General features: G+C 46.0%; 1 protein-coding gene across 5 annotated transcripts in view; it reads left to right on the forward strand.

Annotated features, from left to right (window-relative positions):
* Window positions 1-9,441, forward strand: part of LOC134483495 (uncharacterized) — a 42,623-nt gene extending 33,182 nt beyond the window's left edge. Inside the window, exons 3-9 of one of the 5 annotated variants that reach the window (XM_087596452.1) lie at window positions 2,981-3,068; window positions 3,175-3,338; window positions 6,659-6,818; window positions 7,284-7,427; window positions 8,061-8,227; window positions 8,947-9,052; window positions 9,171-9,441. In XM_087596452.1, coding sequence (XP_087452578.1) covers window positions 3,311-3,338; window positions 6,659-6,818; window positions 7,284-7,427; window positions 8,061-8,227; window positions 8,947-9,011 — 564 coding nt within the window. In that variant the 5' untranslated portion in view covers window positions 2,981-3,068; window positions 3,175-3,310 and the 3' untranslated portion in view covers window positions 9,012-9,052; window positions 9,171-9,441. The remainder of the gene's footprint in view (window positions 1-2,980; window positions 3,069-3,174; window positions 3,339-6,658; window positions 6,819-7,283; window positions 7,428-8,060; window positions 8,228-8,946; window positions 9,053-9,170) is intronic. The other 4 variants (XM_087596454.1, XM_087596451.1, XM_087596455.1 and 1 more) reach the window with 4 other exon arrangements.
* Window positions 9,442-19,458: the final 10,017 nt, after the last annotated feature.

A 19,458-nucleotide genomic window follows, 5' to 3' on the forward strand; every position in this document is an offset into this window, starting at 1 on the left:
CAGCCTCTTTCAACCCTTCTGGATGCTCAACTGCTCCTGCAGCAAGGCAGCAGTGTGCATATTCTGTCACGTCATTTGTGTGTGTCTACAGGAGGTCAGAGCCTGTCCCCTCTGTTCATTTCTTTTGCTGTATTTGCCTTTCTGAGGAGGCAGCACCCACAGGTATGGGAGGCAGCCACATGCATATTCTGCAGCCATGTCTGATTCCTCTGAGCCTCAGTCCCACTTACACACCTACCCTCCAACCTCCCCACTCCATGTCACCCCTGGGGCTCTGTAAACCTTCCTGCTTTCTGTCTTTATATAACTGGTGACACTCCCGCCCTCAGTGGTGTCATACAGAGTTAGTTTGTCTTTGCACTGCCTGGAGGTCTGACTTAGGAGAATGGCTACCATTCTCATTCCTGTTCAAGGGTCAGAATCTGAATTCTATGTAAGGCTGAATAATATTCCAGCACATGGCTGGACCATGTTGAATTTACACAGTCACCTATGGATCTTATATTTTGGCTTGTAAACACACACATATAAGACTCAAGTGACACCCAAGTGGAGAATTGCAGGAGTCCTCCATGGCTTTCTGAACCGTCTGAGAGACCATCCTGTCCACAGTGTATAGGGCACCATCTACTCATAGCTCACACAGCATGAGAAGATTAGGGAGGGTTAACCTGGCTTCTCTGTCTCCTACTTTCTGCCACACTAGCCCTAGCATCTTTCTGTATTGCAGTGAATGTTTAGAACCCAGGAGGATTCCAGCTTCCTTGCTCAAATATAGCAAGTTCCTTCTTGCCTGCTTTGAGACTGAGTCTCATGCAGCCCAGGCTGTCTCTGATCTCACCATTAGTTAAGATGGCCATAAACTCCTGGTTCTCATGCCTCAGACGTCTCTGAGTGCTGGGTGACAGGTATGCACCACTCTTAAGTCCTGCCACTGGGACAAGAATGAGCAGAGCCTGCTCTGAAGCACACACTTTGCTGGTGTCAGTGATGACTGACTTATGATCCTTTCTTCCTTGCCCATGGCCCTTCTCCTTGGTGCATGCCATCCTTCCTCCCTGTGACTCATGGGGGACACCAAGCCTGAGGATGTCAGGAAGAAGTTTACTTACTTCACTGGGTTGGAGGCTGTTAGGTTCCTGCGTCAGTAGGTGAGATTCAAGCTAGAAGGTTTGTGGCATGAGAAACTGGAACAGAACTGGCATGGCAGGAACAATCGTCGCCTGGCTCTGAGAAGACCAGGTGGGCAGAAACTCATCGTTGGGCAGGTAGTGAGCTCAAGACCAGGCTGGGCATTGCTCAGTGCATGTGAACAGGTGTGCTTACATGGACATGTGTTTCCCCCACATGGTCACCACTTATCCAGGCATTATGAATACTCCAAGGAGCTTTTTATGTTTTAACATTGTGTGTGTTTGTGTGTCCATACATACATATACACACATACATTCGTACATATACACGAATACACGTACCTGAAAACACATGCATATACATGACTATATACATTCATGCTCACACACACATATATACACACCTACATGCATACACACATACACACACACATACACACATACACACAAATACAATACATATACACACATACAAATACACCTATACACACATATAGACAGACATATACACACATATACATATACACGTATACACATACATGCATACACACATTCATATCCACACGTACATACAGACATATACATATATACTCACATACATGTAAGCACATGAGTGGAAGCCAGAGGACAGCTTGGCCCTTGGTTCTCTCCTTTTTACCACGTGGGTCCTGGGGATTGAGTCAAGCTCATCAGACTTGACAGCAAGCCCCTTTAACTGTAGAGCCCTCTTGTTGGCTGCCAGTCACCTCTTTCCACAAATTCTATCCATGGTGGAATGTTTACAGTTGTTATTCTCATGATTCCTTCAGCAATAGCGCAGACATCATTTACACTGCATTAGGAGTTATAATTCATGTAGATGTCAGGAGAGCTGGAGGCGTGGATCAAGAAGAGAGCCCACTTTCAATGTCATTATGTGGTATTGCCTTAGGCCCTTTTATACACTCCCCTGGCTTTGTCTGAGTATATGTTTGATCTCTCTATGACTGTGCAAAGAAGTAAGAGCTAGGGCTGGGCCACAAAATAGGAAAGTACTTGTTCATCCAAAAACAAAAACAAAAAACAAACAAACAAACAAAAATAGCTCTAGGGTTAAATATTGGTGCTAGTACTGAAGTACACAGTCAGAAGGTATTTTTCTAAGTAAATAACACAATATTGGGGATGACAATATGATCAAATATCCTACAACATAAGTTTGCAATGTTACCTACATTTTATAAATCAAGTCTGACCACCGTTTTGGTTGTTTCCAATCCTGTCTGAGTGCATCATCACGGGAATCCCAAGGAAAACCAGAACTGGGTTCTTGAAGCTGTTGCACAGGGTCAGTATAGACCTAAATACCACAGAGGAAACCTTGATTCTTATCACAAGGTACCATTCACCATCCCTCTTGTCACATAACTTATGGCAAGATGTCACCCCTCCTGACCCTAGCTGCTTCTCCTAAATGCTGCTGAAGGGAAGATTTGGTGTCAAGGGGTCTGGATTCAAACCACAGGACACTGAATTCATTTAAATGGGTGTAGTTTATTAATGCACACACCAATACAGTTCAACCAGAGCAACAGCTCACAACTGTGTACTGGACAATGCTAGGCCCCGCTCATTGCAAAATCCACATGGGCTCATGCACAAGTGCTGGAAATGCTTCGGTCTATGGGCCCTGACTCAGGCCATTTTACACATAATTGTTCCTATTTCCCTTGAATCTATTGGATCCTATGTGAAGAATACACTTGGGGAACTTGTTAAGATTAACAAACCTCATAACATACAGAACATAACAGGGTATGTGACCAGCACCACACAGTTCAACGTCAGAGTTTTTTGTTCTTTGTTAGTGTTTTTCTTGGCATCCATGATGTGGAGGCATATTACAGAACAATAGGAAAGAGCTGGCTGCTGTGTAACAAATTCGCTGCTATTAAGGTAGGTATGGGGGCAAGACCTCAGCAGTAGCCCTTAAGATGGGAAGGAGATGATGTGTTTGATAACTGAAAGGAGCTGCCTCAGCTGCGTTTCTCTGCCTGCTCAGTGCCCATTCAACATCACTCTGTCCCTGAAGAGGAACTCAAGGTCTGCCCCCTGCTGCCTGTGAGCCAGGAAGAGGCACAGAAAGGCAAGGCCACAGCACTGGTTTCCAATCCCTCAGTAATGCTGGATTTCCAATAATGTACTTGTATACACAAATACACTGTGGTAAGTTGCAATAGATACTAATCATTTCTCACATAGGGCAGCAGTTGATTGACTACAACTAATTCTATTAAAAAAAAAGAAACCTGGCTCTTATAGAAATATACACAGAAATATCTAGGATGGTGGGGGATGAATTCTGCCCTGGACTGAACTCGTGGAAGTGGGGTTGGGAGAAAGATGCTGGTTAAATAGCCCACCAGGTTCACATTGTGTCAACTTGATTTAATCTAAGGACAAAGAAGTGGAGTATCTCTGATCGCTTTCTTCTAGTCCCTTTAAAGCATCACTGGGGTTTGAACTCAGAACTTCACACTTCTTGATGGGGCAACTACACTCAAGGAAGCTTAAGATTTTCATAGGCACAGTATTATGCTATATATACAGAGTAGATAATACTAAGATGTTCAGAGGGTGATGTCCATTTGTATGCACTCTTAATGTGGACCTAAAAAAAGAGAGATCATGGTCCTTAAAATAGAAAGATCAGTTCCAGTTGTTTTCTACCATTCCAAACAGAACGACTGGTAGGGAGAGAATGGTAAATAATCGAGAATTCGTAGATGATGCTTTGAATGAAGGGTGGATTTCTGTGCTGGTTTAAAACAGGGTCTCAAGTATCACATGTTGCCCTCTACCTGGCTGGCCAGGATCACTTTGAGCTCAGATAAACCTCCTTTCACTTTGCAATAAATAGGCTTATAAGAGTGGCCTCCAAGGACTGTGCAGACAGCATTAGCCTTTCACAGTTGAGGTGTGTAACCCACAACTATAGTTTTAGCCATGTTTTTCCATGTCTATCAGCTATTTCAGATTGTTGCTGTTATATGCCTGACAATCAAGGATGCAGAAAAATAACCTGATACAAAGTAAGGACATGGAGATCACATGGTGATCACATGGTGCCTCTTCCGTACGTTCTGGAAGAGGTTTGTTAAAATTCCAATATTGCAAAAAGCTTTATATAGGGCCCATCACATTAAGGGTCACTATGCACTGTTCTATCTAAAATGGCCTAATCAGAACTGACTCCCATATAACACTTCCTGCAATCCTCATATGAGAAGCTTGAGCTTTTAGTTTTGACTTTTTCTTTTCTCGTTCTTTCTTATTTTTTGCTATATAAGTTGATACAAAGATAGTTAAGGCCATGAATTTGCCCCCAAAATTTGAACTACGGATGTGATCAATCAGTGTTAGTGGGTGCATTCTATAAAGTATTCATTTTTTACTATGATAAATGTGTTTTACTATGATAAATGTGTTACTACTTTTGTGTTTGGTGGGGTGGCCATTTCCCAGTGTACAGGTGCAGGGACCTTGCTCTATCCACTTAATGATGTTTATAGCCTCATATTAGACGTTTCTGTGCACCCTCTATATCTCTTGTGTATTTTATTTTTCTAATAGAAGCTCATGGTACATCTTACTCAGGCCTGTGAGCAGTGCTCCTTTAGCAACATTGGTGCAGAGAGCAGAACCCCACAAGCAGCATGAGGTTCCCTTCACTGGTGGCTCTAATATTGCATTTTCCTCTGCCAACTGGTCTCCACACTTTTCCTAGCACCTTAAAGACTTGAACTCTTTCTCCTAAGGAATTTTCTGGCAATTGTCGATTGCTAAGCACATGACTTCATGAGTGTTCCCCTAATACACACCATGTTGTAACCTACCATGCAGACTACTTCTTGATGTGATATAAAGCACCTGTACATAATGAGACAGGAGAACTTTTGACTGCATATTCAAGCTGGTGTGAAATCTCAGGAAGCTTTAATGGCTAACATTGGTGAATGAGGACAATTTGAGTTAGGATGAGACATTTTGGGGCAAGATATGGAAGGAAACATTCATTTAGATGCATAGGAATTACTAAGGTTTTTAATAATCAAGCCTTGAGGAAAATTTGGCTTTGGAAGCAGGAGATGCTCAGTGGCTCTGCCCCAGGAAAGTCTCCTGGAAAGGGCACCTCTGCTTATGCTCAGTACAGGGAGAACATTAGCAGGGATGCAAAGTCTGCTCCCCATGACATCAGCCGTCCCTTCTATGACACTCTGTTGTCTCCTAGAGAGTTCTGGCATCCTCTGTGATGTCACCAGTGTTGTAGTGACAACCAGTGCCCTAGTTTCTCTCAGTCTGAGTCTGGCGGTTACAAGCTAAGACATGTTTTCCCGTCTTCGCAAGCGTTTTGGGAGGGGGAACGTCGATTGTGGAGAGACTAGAGTGAAGGAGTCTGGCCTTTCGTCTCAAAGTAATGATGGAGAAAGACAGCACTTCTGGGGAATGTGGAGTAAGTTCTGGGCAGTGTATTTTGAGCTTCCTGCCAGGGTGGCTGCAGGCTTAAGCTGACCTTTCTAGCAATGGGCCACAACAACTGGAGCATCTGAAAAGGAATTGAATTTCCATGAATATCACAATTCCTTAAAGCCAAGGATTTCAGAACTTTAGTTTCCCCATCCCCACTGGGAGGATATGGTAAGGCCAATGCTATTATACTGTGAACTTCTGGTCTTTACTTTTCAGTTCATTTGTTCTGTTACATTGATATAATAACACCATCAGTAGTCATGGAGGGTCCACCTTTTCTGAGTTTAAACAGGGCAGCAATGTATTTCACTATCATTGCTTCTTTAAATACAGTGTGTATCTGACAGTAGTAATAGGGAGAGATTGTGCTCCAGGCAATAACCTTATGTTCTTAGACCTTCTCTGATTTCTTCTAACTGGCAGGGTCATTGTTTGCTTTATATATTAGAGGTTGTATGTTACAAAAATTTTTCTACAATACCAAAACTGTTTGGAACGTGTAGACCAAGATTCAGCCTGTAACCTATTCGCACTTCTGGGGCATTTGGTATTTCACATAGGGACACTGATAAGTCTGTTGAACATATCCTCCCTGGAAATGTGTTTTAAATCCAAAGTTGTTGGCTTAGAGTATCAGGGTAGGACATCTGAGTGTCTCCAATCACTCAAGTTTTGTGGATGGTGAATTTATCATCTGAGGTCTGAAGCCACAGGGGTGAGGGTCCTGAAACCAAGCTGTACCCTGTTCAGCTGATAATAATCCTGGAGAAGCCATCTCCGTGGTACATGTAAGCACGTGATGTCCGGCATAGGGAACACCTGGCTGCTTACGTCTCTTGGTCTCTATAAAGTAGTGGGAGAACTGCGATCCACTGAGGAGGTCTCTTAAGCATAGACCAATCGCCTAGCAGTGACACTGGGTTCCTGACTTGTTCTCCTGTTTAGGCCTCACTGAGGTCTATGAACACTCTATGCATTCTCCCCATGCAGGTTCACTTGTGTTCTTCTACCTACAGACGCTGGGAGAGAAACATCATCCCCTGGCACTGACCTAAGCAAGAATCAGGCCATGAAGGAAAAGGAGAGGCTGATTAAAGAGCTGCAGCTCATTACCGAGGAGAGAAATGACCTGAGAGATCGCCTGAGGTTTCTGACAGAGAGATCCATGAAGAACAGGTATGAATCGCTCAAAATGCTCTTGTTTCATTCCTGGGTCTGCAAGGTCACCTTCTTATCCTATTAAGGTTTTGGGTTCTAGAAAGCTGTGCCTCCCTAACCACCCTGTGCTAAACCTCACCTCCCATATAGTGGAGATTCAGAACCTGACCCTTCCTGAGGAGTGAGATTGAAAATGGACTCATCTGCTTCCATTTATTTAAAAGCAGAACTTGTGGTCTGAATGAAGAATTCAGGGATAAAGTCAGGGAGAGTGAGTTCCCAGTGTGCATTTGCAAAGCCCTTGACAGCTGGTGGCTTTGCAAGATTGTAATTGCAGTGAGTTTCTGGTGAGTCTCTGTACTTGCTAGGCAGGGGACTGAGTGCTGGAAGATCCAGGCAGCAGCCTGGGGTAATATAGGACCCACCCTGAGTTCATATATTCCTAAATGCCGATGTTCAGTGTATTCTATCATTTGGGGCCAGGCCACACTTCAGGCCAAATCCATATTATGAAGACCTGGAGAGAATGGAGGAGGTGGTCATGTCAATTCTGCACAACTTAGAGATGGAGAACACTGAGGTCCATGAGAACAACCATAAGCTGAAGAAGGAGATTACCTTCTCTAGGTAAGTCCTGGTCAGATAGGCTATCACTTGTGGAATGGCCATTTCTGACTTTCTTTGTTCTGGATTGGATGGTCTTCAGCTCTGGTTCTATCTCTTGTGCTATTTACACATCAGTGTTCCAGGGTCATTAGGACTCAGTTTTCAGTTCCATAAAAGACTGTTCCTCATCCCAGGATTGTCTAGGCATCTTCAGAAGGCTCTAGATAGAACAGAACTGATTGAAGTCAACAGAAGGTTATTAGGCTGACCTGGGCCTCTGGTGTCACACCAGGTTTTACAAAACTGAGTGGGTGGACCACATGGTTAGCATGACCTTCTCTTGGTTCTACTGACCTCTTTTGAGGGTGTTGGCCCACTACTAATTGATGTTGGCCCCATGCATTGGGCTTTCATGGATTGTTGTAGATCCATGTTCTTTCTCAGAGGTGTGGACACTAATTGGTGTCAGGCCAAGCAAACAATTTATTCTTCCCTGAATTAACGCTTTATGGTGTGTGCAGCAGCCTTATATGTATGAAGATGCATTTTATTAAGTCTTCCTGGGTATCTGGGACCTGGTAGAGTTAGTGGGACTTGGTAGTAGGAATGGGAGAAAGGAGCAGCATGATCTTACTATGCAGACTGTATTTCCAGAAACCTGCTCAGCCAGCTCCTGATGGAGAACACATGTAGGAAGAAGTTGGTCCCACTGAAGCAGGAGAGCAAGGAGGTACATCTTGATTGTGCACTGAACCAGAAATATTTGGTTGACTTCAACAAGAAAGATAAAGACCATCAAGGGCCAGACCCAGCATCATCTGGTATGGACAAACAGCTGTGTTAGCTTAACAATATCTGATAAAATTTGCCAATTTGATACATCTTTGCTTCTCTTACCACCTTTCTAATTTACACTCACAACCAGCCAACCACCTCATGTAATGGAATTGTTCATTGCTCTGCCTATGCACAAGTATTCTGGGAAGTTAACCACTTTTCAGAAACTGAATTATTGTGCAAGCATATTTTGCTGCTCTTTTTGAAGCTGCAGTCTAGAAATGGTGACAGATGAATAACATACCTCATTATTGCATATCCATGTGATATATTGGATCCTATGTAGAGTTTTGAACAATTTCTTGGTTCTTTGACAAATGACACTCTGTGGTCATGTGACCTCTTGTGTAGGAAGCACCTTTGGGATAAGAACCAAGTGCAAATGTCAAATTAGTACTTGTCATTGGCATTATCCTTGGTGACATATGGACATCTCCTTTCTTCCTGCAACCCGATGAGGTCTCTTGCCATTGCCCTGTTCTTGGTTTGCACTGGTATAAGTCTGGGTCCCATATTGGTAGCCCACATTACTGTGATGCTCTCTGGAGATTTTGCCCTGCCCACAGAATTAGCAACAATGATATCAGTTAAAAGGTCCATCTCGACTGTCCAATAGAACTGAGGTGGTAGAAGGCAGCATTCTGACAGGTGGCTTGCATTTCCCCACCAAATCAGTGTCTGAAAAACTGCCTTCCTCTCCCAGGTCTCAGAAAGTGCAAGAGAGCTGGAATTGGACACATCCCAGTAAGAGAGCTTCCTGAAGAATAAGTTGCTTTCTCAGGAGTCCCTGATGACAAACATCCTGAATGGTAACAACATTTTTTGGATGAGTATTCTTCCTCAGAGTTAATTTGTCATTTCTTAGAGACCCTAAGTTTATATACCACTAAGCCAGCCTGACTGATTGAGGTCTTACTTTCTTCTCAGAAAACAGCACTTGAGAGACAACTTGGGGGACCGCCTTTCATTATGTGTGCTAGAGGAGGAACAGCAATACGTCTGTGCTTCTAAATGTTCATTAAGAATATGCTTTTAGAAATATTTTTGTTATGATTTTAATTGAAGTTTTCTTTTTGTTGTTTCATTCTTATATGTTCTTGTTACTATTTTTACTTTCAAATATTTTTAAATATTTTTATTCATTTTAATCCTGTTGTGTTGTAAAAATGTATTTGTTATGAATAAAAATTGAATTCTATCTCTTGACTCTTAAGACCATCATTCTTACTCAAGGGTTCTGTCCCCTCCTGTGGACCTAGAACTGACAGCAACAGATGGATCTCTGCATGTTCCATGGATACTGGGCTAATAAGTGAATTCAAAGTCACCAAGGGTACCCAGTGTGATAGTATCTTTTGTGAGGATAATGTGGCTGTGTCTCCGACACACACTTTGTGATGTAATCACTGACATGCTTTACCCAATTGTTAGGGTCCATGTGGTTCTTCTGAGAGAGAAGAAGATGCTCTAACCTGTGAGTCATCACCACAGCTCCTGCAGGTGGCTTTTGTTATTCCACATGAGGTGCTGTATTAGGTGGACAGGATCACCTCCAATTAAATAGAGAGATCTCAGGAGATGTGTGTTCACAGGGAACTTACTGAGCCGTGCGTGCTCACCGTGTTAGCTTGCCAGGCATCCCTACAGGGTCTGGTGTCCCAACTGCTCATTGTGGGTCAGGATCATCCTCCAGCATCACTTAGTTTCCATATTAGAGCATAACTTTCACCTATTATCAGTGATGACTACATGTATTGTGCAGATCTGATAAAATACAGAATAGAAACTAGCTTCTTGTAGGCAAGATTGGCATAATCAGTTTTTTGACTGTTAGCAAGAAAATTATTTTAATCTAAGCATTTTAGGAAGGAACCTCCAGAGCATCCATAGTGAATGTAGCCTGCAGCTGTGAACACAGGTTTCTTTTGGAGAGCAGGCCTGTGCAAGCCCAGAACCTAGGTGGGACAGTTCAAGCTACCCTTTTTCCATGGCCAATCTGGGATCATATTGAGAATGTATTTTTTCCAGGTGACTGATTTCCAATTAGTGGAATTGATCTAACTTGCTGAGAGTGGAGGTGACTCAGAGAGTTAAAGTACAGAGGAACCAATCCAGTATGTCCACAAAAGCTTGCTGTCACGCCAGGGCTTTTAAAAGCTCAGCAGCTAGAGAAGCAATGTAGTATTTGGTTACTCTCATGCTTAGGTCTAGTCATTCATTATAAGCTGACCATGACACAAAAAGAGTCATCTGTGTCACAATAGAAACTAGTTGTCACTAGATTCACCGCACACTATCACATCACTACCGTATTTGAGGTTCTCCATTACTATCTAAGAACCTGGAAGAGGTCTTGATACACAAACTCATGATTTATGTCTACATGACACTGTGTGCTTTGTCCAATACCTTGGATACTTTGTGCTGACATCTGTCACATGAGACAATAGTTCATGTCATCCTAACCTGAATAAACTGTCCTTAGAGTACAGTATAGTGGGAGGGGCCTTCTTTTCCTGTGAGATAGCAAAACATTTCCAGTCTTCAGTCAAGTCTGACAGCCATTGTCCAGTACCTGTCTTGAGATGTCCACATTTTCAGCTGAGAATCTTCATCCAGGCTGCTCTAAAATTCTGTAGAAGATTAATAGGGTTCCTGTCCTAGGATTTAATTCTGCATGACTGTACTTGCTGAACATACTCAAAGCCCTGTGATCCACCCTAGCCCTCTGTGCTTTAGAGAAAGAAAATAAAGAACCACATTGCACTTGAAGTTTCTCCTCCAACAAAAGGAGAGCCTGCATAGGGCCTTTAAGTAACTCTAAACCCCTGCTTCCCCACAGCTCCCTCCATCAATTCCATGATTGGTGTGTTTTCACTACTACTCACTTTCTTCTGTGTGCAAAGAATGTGCACCATGTCAGTAAAGTGTGTGTGTGTGTGTGTGTGTGTGTGTGTGTGTGTGTGTGTGTGTGTGTGTAGTCCCTAGTGAAATGTGTCGAGGTGCATGCAGACTCATGCTACTACTGTCCCATGGTACCTTGCAGGGAACCCTGAAATGGTGGCTACTTTAATACAGTCTAACCCGGGTGTGCATGGTTTCTGTAAGGTCACCACTACAGATAGCAGGAAAAGCTTCAGTAGTCACATGGATGTGATCAATCAGTGTTAGTCATGCCCTTCCAGCATGGTAGACTGCAGGTTGTCTGTCCCCATCACTTTGCTCTCTTGTGCCCAAACAATGCCAAGGTCAGGGCCATTGAGCCGTGAGGCAGAGGCTCACCACCCTCAGTGCTGCCTAAGACCCCTAAGACTGTCTCTTTCGGGTGTGTGCGTGCTGGACACTCATGGATCCTGAGATCTCCGCAGCTGAGGTGAAACAGTACCGGAGCCATTGCAATGTGGGCACACATTTGGTTGTGGAGCTGGGCCACTCTTTGACTTTTGGTAAGTGGAGAGACAACTGTTGGCTGAGCCTTGGTGAACCGGATGGCCCCTGGCCACGTCAGCAGTCAGCAGTATCAAAGCTGAGCAACCAGTGTTTTATGTTCCATTTTGTCATCGCTGGTCAGTGTTCTGATGCCACAGCACATGGCTGGCCTCAATCTCCCCATGTGGCCACAATCCCTAATTGATATGGCCTCCACTTCCCAAGTGCCACTGGGATTTCTGTAGAACCCCTAAGGCAGCAGCAAGCAGGAGCTCCTGGCTATTCCCTCCCTGCTCTCTGGATCTGCAATTCGTTCTGTGTACATATGGCTATGTCCTCATATACCCTTGATGCCATGATACCTTAATAAACACTTGAATCATGTCCTGATGGCCAGTTTTCAACTGCTACCTGACACAATCTATAATCGCCTGGGAAATGAGGGACAGTCTGGATCAGACTGGCCTTTGAGCATGACTATGCGTGACTGTCTTCATTGCTGTGGGAGATGCCAGGCAACCTCTTTTCTGATCCTAGAGTCCCTATACCCAGCCACTTGTCCCCTCTACAGCCAGACCCTACTTCTGCTCCTAGGCACTGTCTTGGACTTCCTTCCCTCAGGTGGCTTCTCTCCTTTGGTTGCTACAGAAACCTGTTATGAGGACAGGAACAGGGAGTTAAGAGTTCAAAGCCATCTTCCCATTGATGTTCTTTCTCAGAGGTCAGTGGGACACTTAAAGAGTTTTGTGTATACATTTTATTAAGCAAGGGACAATCATGCATCAGACACAGGAAACTAACAGCACATCTACCGGACCTCCTTCAACACCTGGGCATCTCTTCTGGCCTGTGCTTCTGTGTGCTGAAACCTGGGGACCAACTTCCTGTGGGGTTTCCCAGGATGACTATGCACATTACTACACTGGTGTAAATCCTCAAAACTCACAAACAGCAACTGGACTGACCGCCACAGGAACGGTTCTCCATCAACAGATACCACAGACCAGCAAGCAGAAGCATGGGAGGGTGGGGCTGTGGTTCACACACTTCTCTTTCCTCACTAGGGCAGGTGACCCGCTGGAGAAAACAAGGAGGCAGCAGGATGGAAGAGGAAAACTACAACCCAGTCCTTGCATTAAACACCCAAGCACATTTAGACTAGAAGAGAGAAGTTTGCCAAGAATGAGGGCCACTTTGGACATCCATCATCAATAGCCCTGGCTGTCTAGGCCAGCATCAGATCCAGCAGGCTCCAGGCAGGTGTCAGCCAGGCCCTCAAGGGCACTAAGAGCATTAACCATGAAAAATAGAACAAGATCTCTGCCTCTTGCCTGCCTGACAGCCAAGCATGCGTATGCCCTGGCTATGCTCACGCTGGGACCCCTGCTAGATATTAAGATATAGAGACCTGATAGTTCATTAGGACCCTGTTCGAAAGGAAGACACCAGATATTTCCCTCTGGCATCCATATGTGCATGCGTGGTTGTACAAGCTGGTAGAATCTCTCTCTCTCTCTCTCTCTCTCTCTCTCTCTCTCTCAAAGTTTTGAAGCACAGCAGAAGAATCTCTGGGACTCTAAGCCTGAGCAACCTCATCTGTGAGCCACAGCTTCTGTGTGAGAGCTCCTTTGTGTGAGAGGCATAGGGTGACTGAGGAAGGTTGCTGGTGTCCATCCCTGGCCTGCATGTGCATGCATACAGACACATGGACACATGCACATGCTGAGTTCCCCTCATCCAATCCTGAAATCTGAAAACACTGAATTTCAAATCCAGGCGTTCTCCTAACCTACACCTTCCCTCAGGAATTGGAGATGAGGCCTTGCAAGAATCCTCAACCAGTGAGACTGGCCCAGACCTTCTGAGATCTATTCTGCCCCAGGAGGAAACAGCAGGTGTTATCAGGACAACACAGAAACTCAAAACTCCAGCCTGATGCAGGGACCACCTGCTGGGTTAGGAGAAGACTCTGCATCAGGGTTCCTGAATGAAAACATCACCCCTTAACACACAGGGTCGCTGTGGCTATGCCTTCAAGGCACTTTCAGCAGCAGCTTAAATGGACTAGGGATGACTATGGGAATCTGCCTGCAGGGTGATGTGAGAATCCTTCTGCTAAGGCTTGGTCGCTAGATGTTGCCACAGAAACCCTTGAACTCTTCTTGGAGTACAGTCCAGGCAGAGGCTGAACACAAAACATTCTGATTATGAACTGAGTTTAACAGATAATCCGGAACCTGAAGGCCACAGGCCCAAAGGTCTGCACTGCAGGGGTGAGGCATCACTGCAGGGATGACCACACAGTGCAGGGGTGAGGCATCACTCAGGGGATGACCATACACTGCAGGGGTGAGATGTCACTGCAGAGGTGACCACACACTGCAGGGGTGAGGTGTCCCTGCAGGGATGACCCTGAAGCTGACTGAGCTCCTCAGGGCTCTCCCTGTCCTGTATGTGCTTCCCTTCTAGGTGAGCACTGCAGCTTTCAGGGTGCTGGAGGCCTGTGTGGGCAGCAGTAGGAACTGCTAGCCTTGTTATTCACAGCTGAAAACATCACACAGGATATTCCAGAAGTGAACACCACCAAAGTAGGGCCTTTCACAGCATTCTGGGTAGTTTGGCACAAAGCCACATGACAATTTCACCTGTGATCCATACCAAATGTCTGCTGTCAGTGCCTGTCTCTTAGGAGCCACCTGGATGATCCAGGGGATGGTCCTGAAGAAAAGGCTTGGCAAAATTGAGGTCTCCAAAGCCAGAGGAGCAGTGAGGAGGTGCAGGGGCCGTAGACCATGGAGACTGACATATGCTGATGTTAGATACCCAGACTCATCCCTGTGTCCAAGCCTGGATGTCACAGAGTCACCTGGCAAAGGTCCCAACAGTGTCCTTCAGGATTCAGCTGTCTCCCTACTTGCCCTCCACCTCACCCACTTCCTGTGGTTCTGGGAGTCAAGGACTTCATCACCTTTTTCGTTTTCTTGTCATATTGCAGGTACTGTGACTCGACCACTCTTCCTCCTGCAGGAGACACATCATTTGTCACAGAGCAGGACTGCTGCACCAGGAAGACCCAGAGCATAACCAGGACGCTACAATGAAAACATGACTGGCCCTTCATGCTGAATGACCGGAAAAGCACCCAGCCTTCTCTTTGTTGCAGACTGGATTCCTCAGCCTTCCTGTTATGAACAGGGCACTAGTACCCTTCACAGGATACTTAGTGTTTATAAGACATTTATAGAATTCTTCTTGTATATAGGCCATTGAGCTAGGAGCCAGCAACAAGGCATAAAGTAGGAGGAAATACAGAAACATTCTAGGAAGGGAAAGCCAGGGGCCAGTGGGATGGCTCAGTGATTGAGGACCAGAGTTCAGATCCCAGCACATTGATGTTCACAGTCATCTGCAGAATCAGATCTAGGGGGTCCTATGACCTCCCCAGCTCCCAAGCAGCTACATGTGTGCTTCTTAGACACTTCTCACTCACCGTGAAACAACCTAAGCCACAAAACATCCCACACCTTCTTGGATGGGCCCATCCCTGGGGGAGTCTTGTGTGTTCTGGGCTTCAACTCTAGGAAAGCTTGGCCTTGTTTTATAGGATGTCTTATTCCTTATATCAGCAGAGAAAGAAAAAAAAAGATCCAGTCCTGGAACCCTAGAGGACACTGCCATGATGTCACTGCTGTGCTGGCATAGGCTTAGAGAGATCTCCATGATCCATCCAAGTCACCTAGAGCTCAGGGAATGATGGAAAAATTTATGTGAGTTCGCCCAGCGCTTGCAACCATGAGAAAGCTTGGAAAACACAGGGCACATGTGGTGTTTGATCCTGGGTCAATTCAACCCTCTTGAGCCTGCAGCTAAGACAAACAGATACACTGGCCTGAGTGCACAGGCCAGACCTCAGAACCTGTTTGCCAACCATGGAACACTCTGGATTCCTCCTCTTAGCTGGACCTTGTTCCTCTACACCTCATCCACCCAAGCTTCTCAAGAAATGAAGCTACCAGGTTAATACAACAACTAACTGAAGGCAACAAGAGCCTTCAGCCGCCCTGTGGCAGTAAGGTCAGTCCATAGGTCTCATGTCCCTGCACTGTCAGTACCTGTGAAAGCCATGGCCACTTATTCCCTTCCGAGGTGAGAACAATTATACCCACAACCTTGCTTTCAACAAATCCTGCCTTGGCCATTGGTGGGACCCTCATGAGACTCAATCTGATGCAGGCCTCCTCAGACACTTTGGCTTCCTTTCTGGCTGCTGGAGTTGGGCCCTCTGGCCTGGCCTAATGTAGGATCAGCAACATCCAACTCTGTCGGGCCTCAACCATCCCACATTGGGGGCCCTGCTTCACTACTAGGTGCATTCTTTTCCCACATCTCTCCAGTCTCTCCCTCATCCCTAATTCCCCTCACCTCTCAGGCCCAGCCCTTCAGTCTCTGATGGAGACTGTCCTGGAGGGACAGGAGCCCCTCCCCTGAGATACTCTCCCACCCCATGCTGCTGGGCTCTGACAACTCTGCCCTTGGGCTGACTCATCTCTACAGGCACAGCCTGCTGCTCCCCTGCCACTGCAACCCACTTCCTAGCTCTGCTTCACACAAACACTCTGAGATCTCTATACTGGTTTCCCATTCTATTTTGCTCCCTCTCTGTCCTCCAGAAGTTCTGCTGCTCTCTCTCACCACAGCAGGACCCACCAAGACACTGCTCCTGACCCCAGCAGCCACCAGCAGCCCAGGTCATGGGGCTACTAACAGCTTTGGCCCAGGACTCAGGGCTCCTTCCTTCTTCAGTATCGAGTCCAGGCTGAGACCATCTGGCCTGCTGCTGGGTCCTTGAAACCCTCAGTCTCACAGCCTCTGGGCACTCTGAGCCCTAGTCCTTATGGCTAACAAGTAGCTGCCCAGTCAAGCAACATGGGCCTCACTGGCTTCCTGGTGTGCCATGATGCTTTCCCTGCATGGCTGGGGATGACTGCATGCTAGGATTATGTCTGGAACTAGACCTGCAGGTAACACCTGATGGGTTGGCCAGGCTGTCCTCCTACTCCTGTTCTCAGGAGATTCTCCTGACTAAGTGTCCCAAGTGCTGGGATGAGAAGTATGTGCCACCATGCCAGCTAGGAGTCTTCAAGTGTGATGAAAGACTGGGATCTGTGGTCCTGGTTACTTCCAACAGTGGGGACACCAGTGTTCTGAGCATTCTGTCATCTAGGACTTATATTCCATGTACTTCACACGAACACTGTGAGACTTCTGCATTGGTTACCTGTTCTCTTTGAAACCTGTCTTCAGGTATCTGACAGTGGGAGTCTCCATGAAGTTTTTGTCACCCTGAGGATGTGGCTATATTAATAAGCTCAGGCAGCATGCAAACACAGCAGAGGTTACAAACAAGACTACCAGGCTGGGGCCACTAATTGATAGAGTGCTCCTTTGGCATGGTGAGGGCCCAAGTTCTCTTGCAACCAACATCTGCTGGGGATGTAGCTCAGTGATTAGGCACTTGCCTAGGGTATGTGAGGTCCTGGGCTCCATCCCTAGGACTAAACCCTCATCCCCTACCCTGAACGCACCAGGTCCAGGCATCACTGTCAATCCTGAGGGCTTGAGTTTGATCCTCAGGCCCTCTCTGATACAAAAAGAGAAAAAACTCCCTTGATTTGGGTTTGACCCCTACATATGTCATGCCCACCCCACTTTGAGTGTACAATTAAGGAAAGCATGAGTAAGTGGTTGAGAGGCACTCACTGCCCTTGCAGGAGACCCCAGTTTGCTTCCCAGCACAAACTGCATGTGACTCAGCAGGTCTCAGGGTAGAACTGGATATGTGACCCTGTGCTAAAGCACTGTCCTGAGTGGGGACTGCAGCTTCTGAAGAGGAATGCAGGCCTGGCCTCCAGAACTCCACCTTCAGGTCCTGTCTTGATGCCCTGGCAAAAGAAACTCCTTCTCTCCAGAGGAGCACTGCACTCAAATGACACCTCAGTGATGAAAACTATCTGTCCCCAAAGGCATGTCACTGAGCAGAGATAGCTTCCGTCATGCACCTCTGCCCATCCCCAGTTCCTCATGTCAATAACTCAACCTTTCATGAAGTAGATGGCAATGCATGAGGTAGGATGATCAGTAGTTTACTGGCCAGTCTGGGCTCTATGAGATGCTCTCCCTGAAATCAGAGCCAGCAAGAAATTCAGCATGAAAGCTCTTTGTAAAGAAGCTCAATGACGCAGAGCAGAGCCTGGGACCCCGCACGGTAGGAAAGTGACTCCCATGGATTTTCCTCTACCTTCAACACTCATGCTTTGGCATGCACACCCCTACAAGGAGATCAATACACATGGAATAAAAAATTAAACAGAAACATTAATGAAGACAATGCATACAATGTATTAAAGGATCCCGGGAACACTCACTTAGCACTTTCCTTTCCTTTGTCTTGGGAACAGCACCTGCACCAGAGACTGGAGACTTCCTGCAAGAGAGAGAGGACAGATGCACTGTTCATTCAGCTGGAGAGCTGTGCAAAGACCAGAGCCACCCGCCTTTTTCTGACAGTGGGAGCTGGGCCCAAGTGTGGGCTGTTCCTACTAGAGGCACCACAAGAAGAGGACCACCTTCCTCAAACCTTCCTGGAAGTCAGAGCACTGGCTATGGACGTCCCTCAATCCTCAGATGACTCTCTTTCAGCGGTGGCTCAGAGCCTCTTAGGACAGAGAGGGACCAGAGCTTCCCCCCAAAGCAAGATCCCTATCTTATCTGACAGTTATGAGGGCTTAGGGATGGGACAGATGATGTGACAAGGTTACATGTAGCACAGGGCTAGGTTAGTAAGGCAATCAAAGAGGAAAGAGACCTGGAACATTCCTCATCTGTTCTTTTTGCTCTGTACGTAGGGATGAGGGGCAGTGTGTGGTAGAGGACTAGGACACAGCACAGCCTTCTCTGCACATGGTTAGCTTTCTAGGCTGCCTGGTCACTGTGACCAGCAACTTTTCAACTGTGCCACTCTACTACCAAGGCTGACACAACTGGTGACCATGTAGCAATAGGACTTTACTGACTTAGCAACATTTGGAATCACACAATGAGCATGTGTCACAGAAGAGTTTTTTTTTTTTTTAAGAAAAGGATTTTAAAAAACTATTTATTTTGTCCATCTGAGTACGCTGTCCCTGTTTTCAGACACAACAGTAAAGGGTAGTATATGAGAGTAGAAATGGTTATGAGACACAATGTTTGGTTGCTGGGGATTGAACTCAGATCCTCTGGAAGAGCTGTCAGTGGTCTTAACCACTGAGCCTTCCCTCCAGCCCCAGTATATTGTATTTTCAATGTTGTATGTTTTTATTTCCTTTTTCACGTATGTATGTATAGCGTTTCTGTGAGTACAGGTGTGTGTGTGCCTGTGTAAAGGTCAGGGACAACCTGAGCACAGGTCCTCACCTTCTACCTCTCCTCCATGGCTGTGTATGCTAGGCTAGCCCTTCCCCCTAATCCTAGAGACTGTCCACTTTAGGCTCCTATCTCCCTGTGGGAAGGGCTGGATGACAGACACTACTGCATCCAGGTTTATGTGGCTTCTAGGGACCTAAACTGTTGTTGGGCTTGTTCAGCATGAAAATAAACACCATTTCACAGCCCTGGCTGGGCCAGGCAGTGCACAGGTCTTTGCTGCTCTTGCAGAAGACTTGGGTTCAGTCTCCAGCACCAGGGTCAGGTGGCTCACAACCACCTGAGACTCCAGGTCCAGGGACTTCCAAGCTCTTCTGGATAA

Source organism: Rattus norvegicus, chromosome 19 (assembly GCF_021556685.1).
Source record: "Rattus norvegicus strain SHRSP/BbbUtx chromosome 19, alternate assembly SHRSP_T2T, whole genome shotgun sequence".
Classification (NCBI taxonomy): Eukaryota; Metazoa; Chordata; class Mammalia; order Rodentia; family Muridae; genus Rattus; species Rattus norvegicus.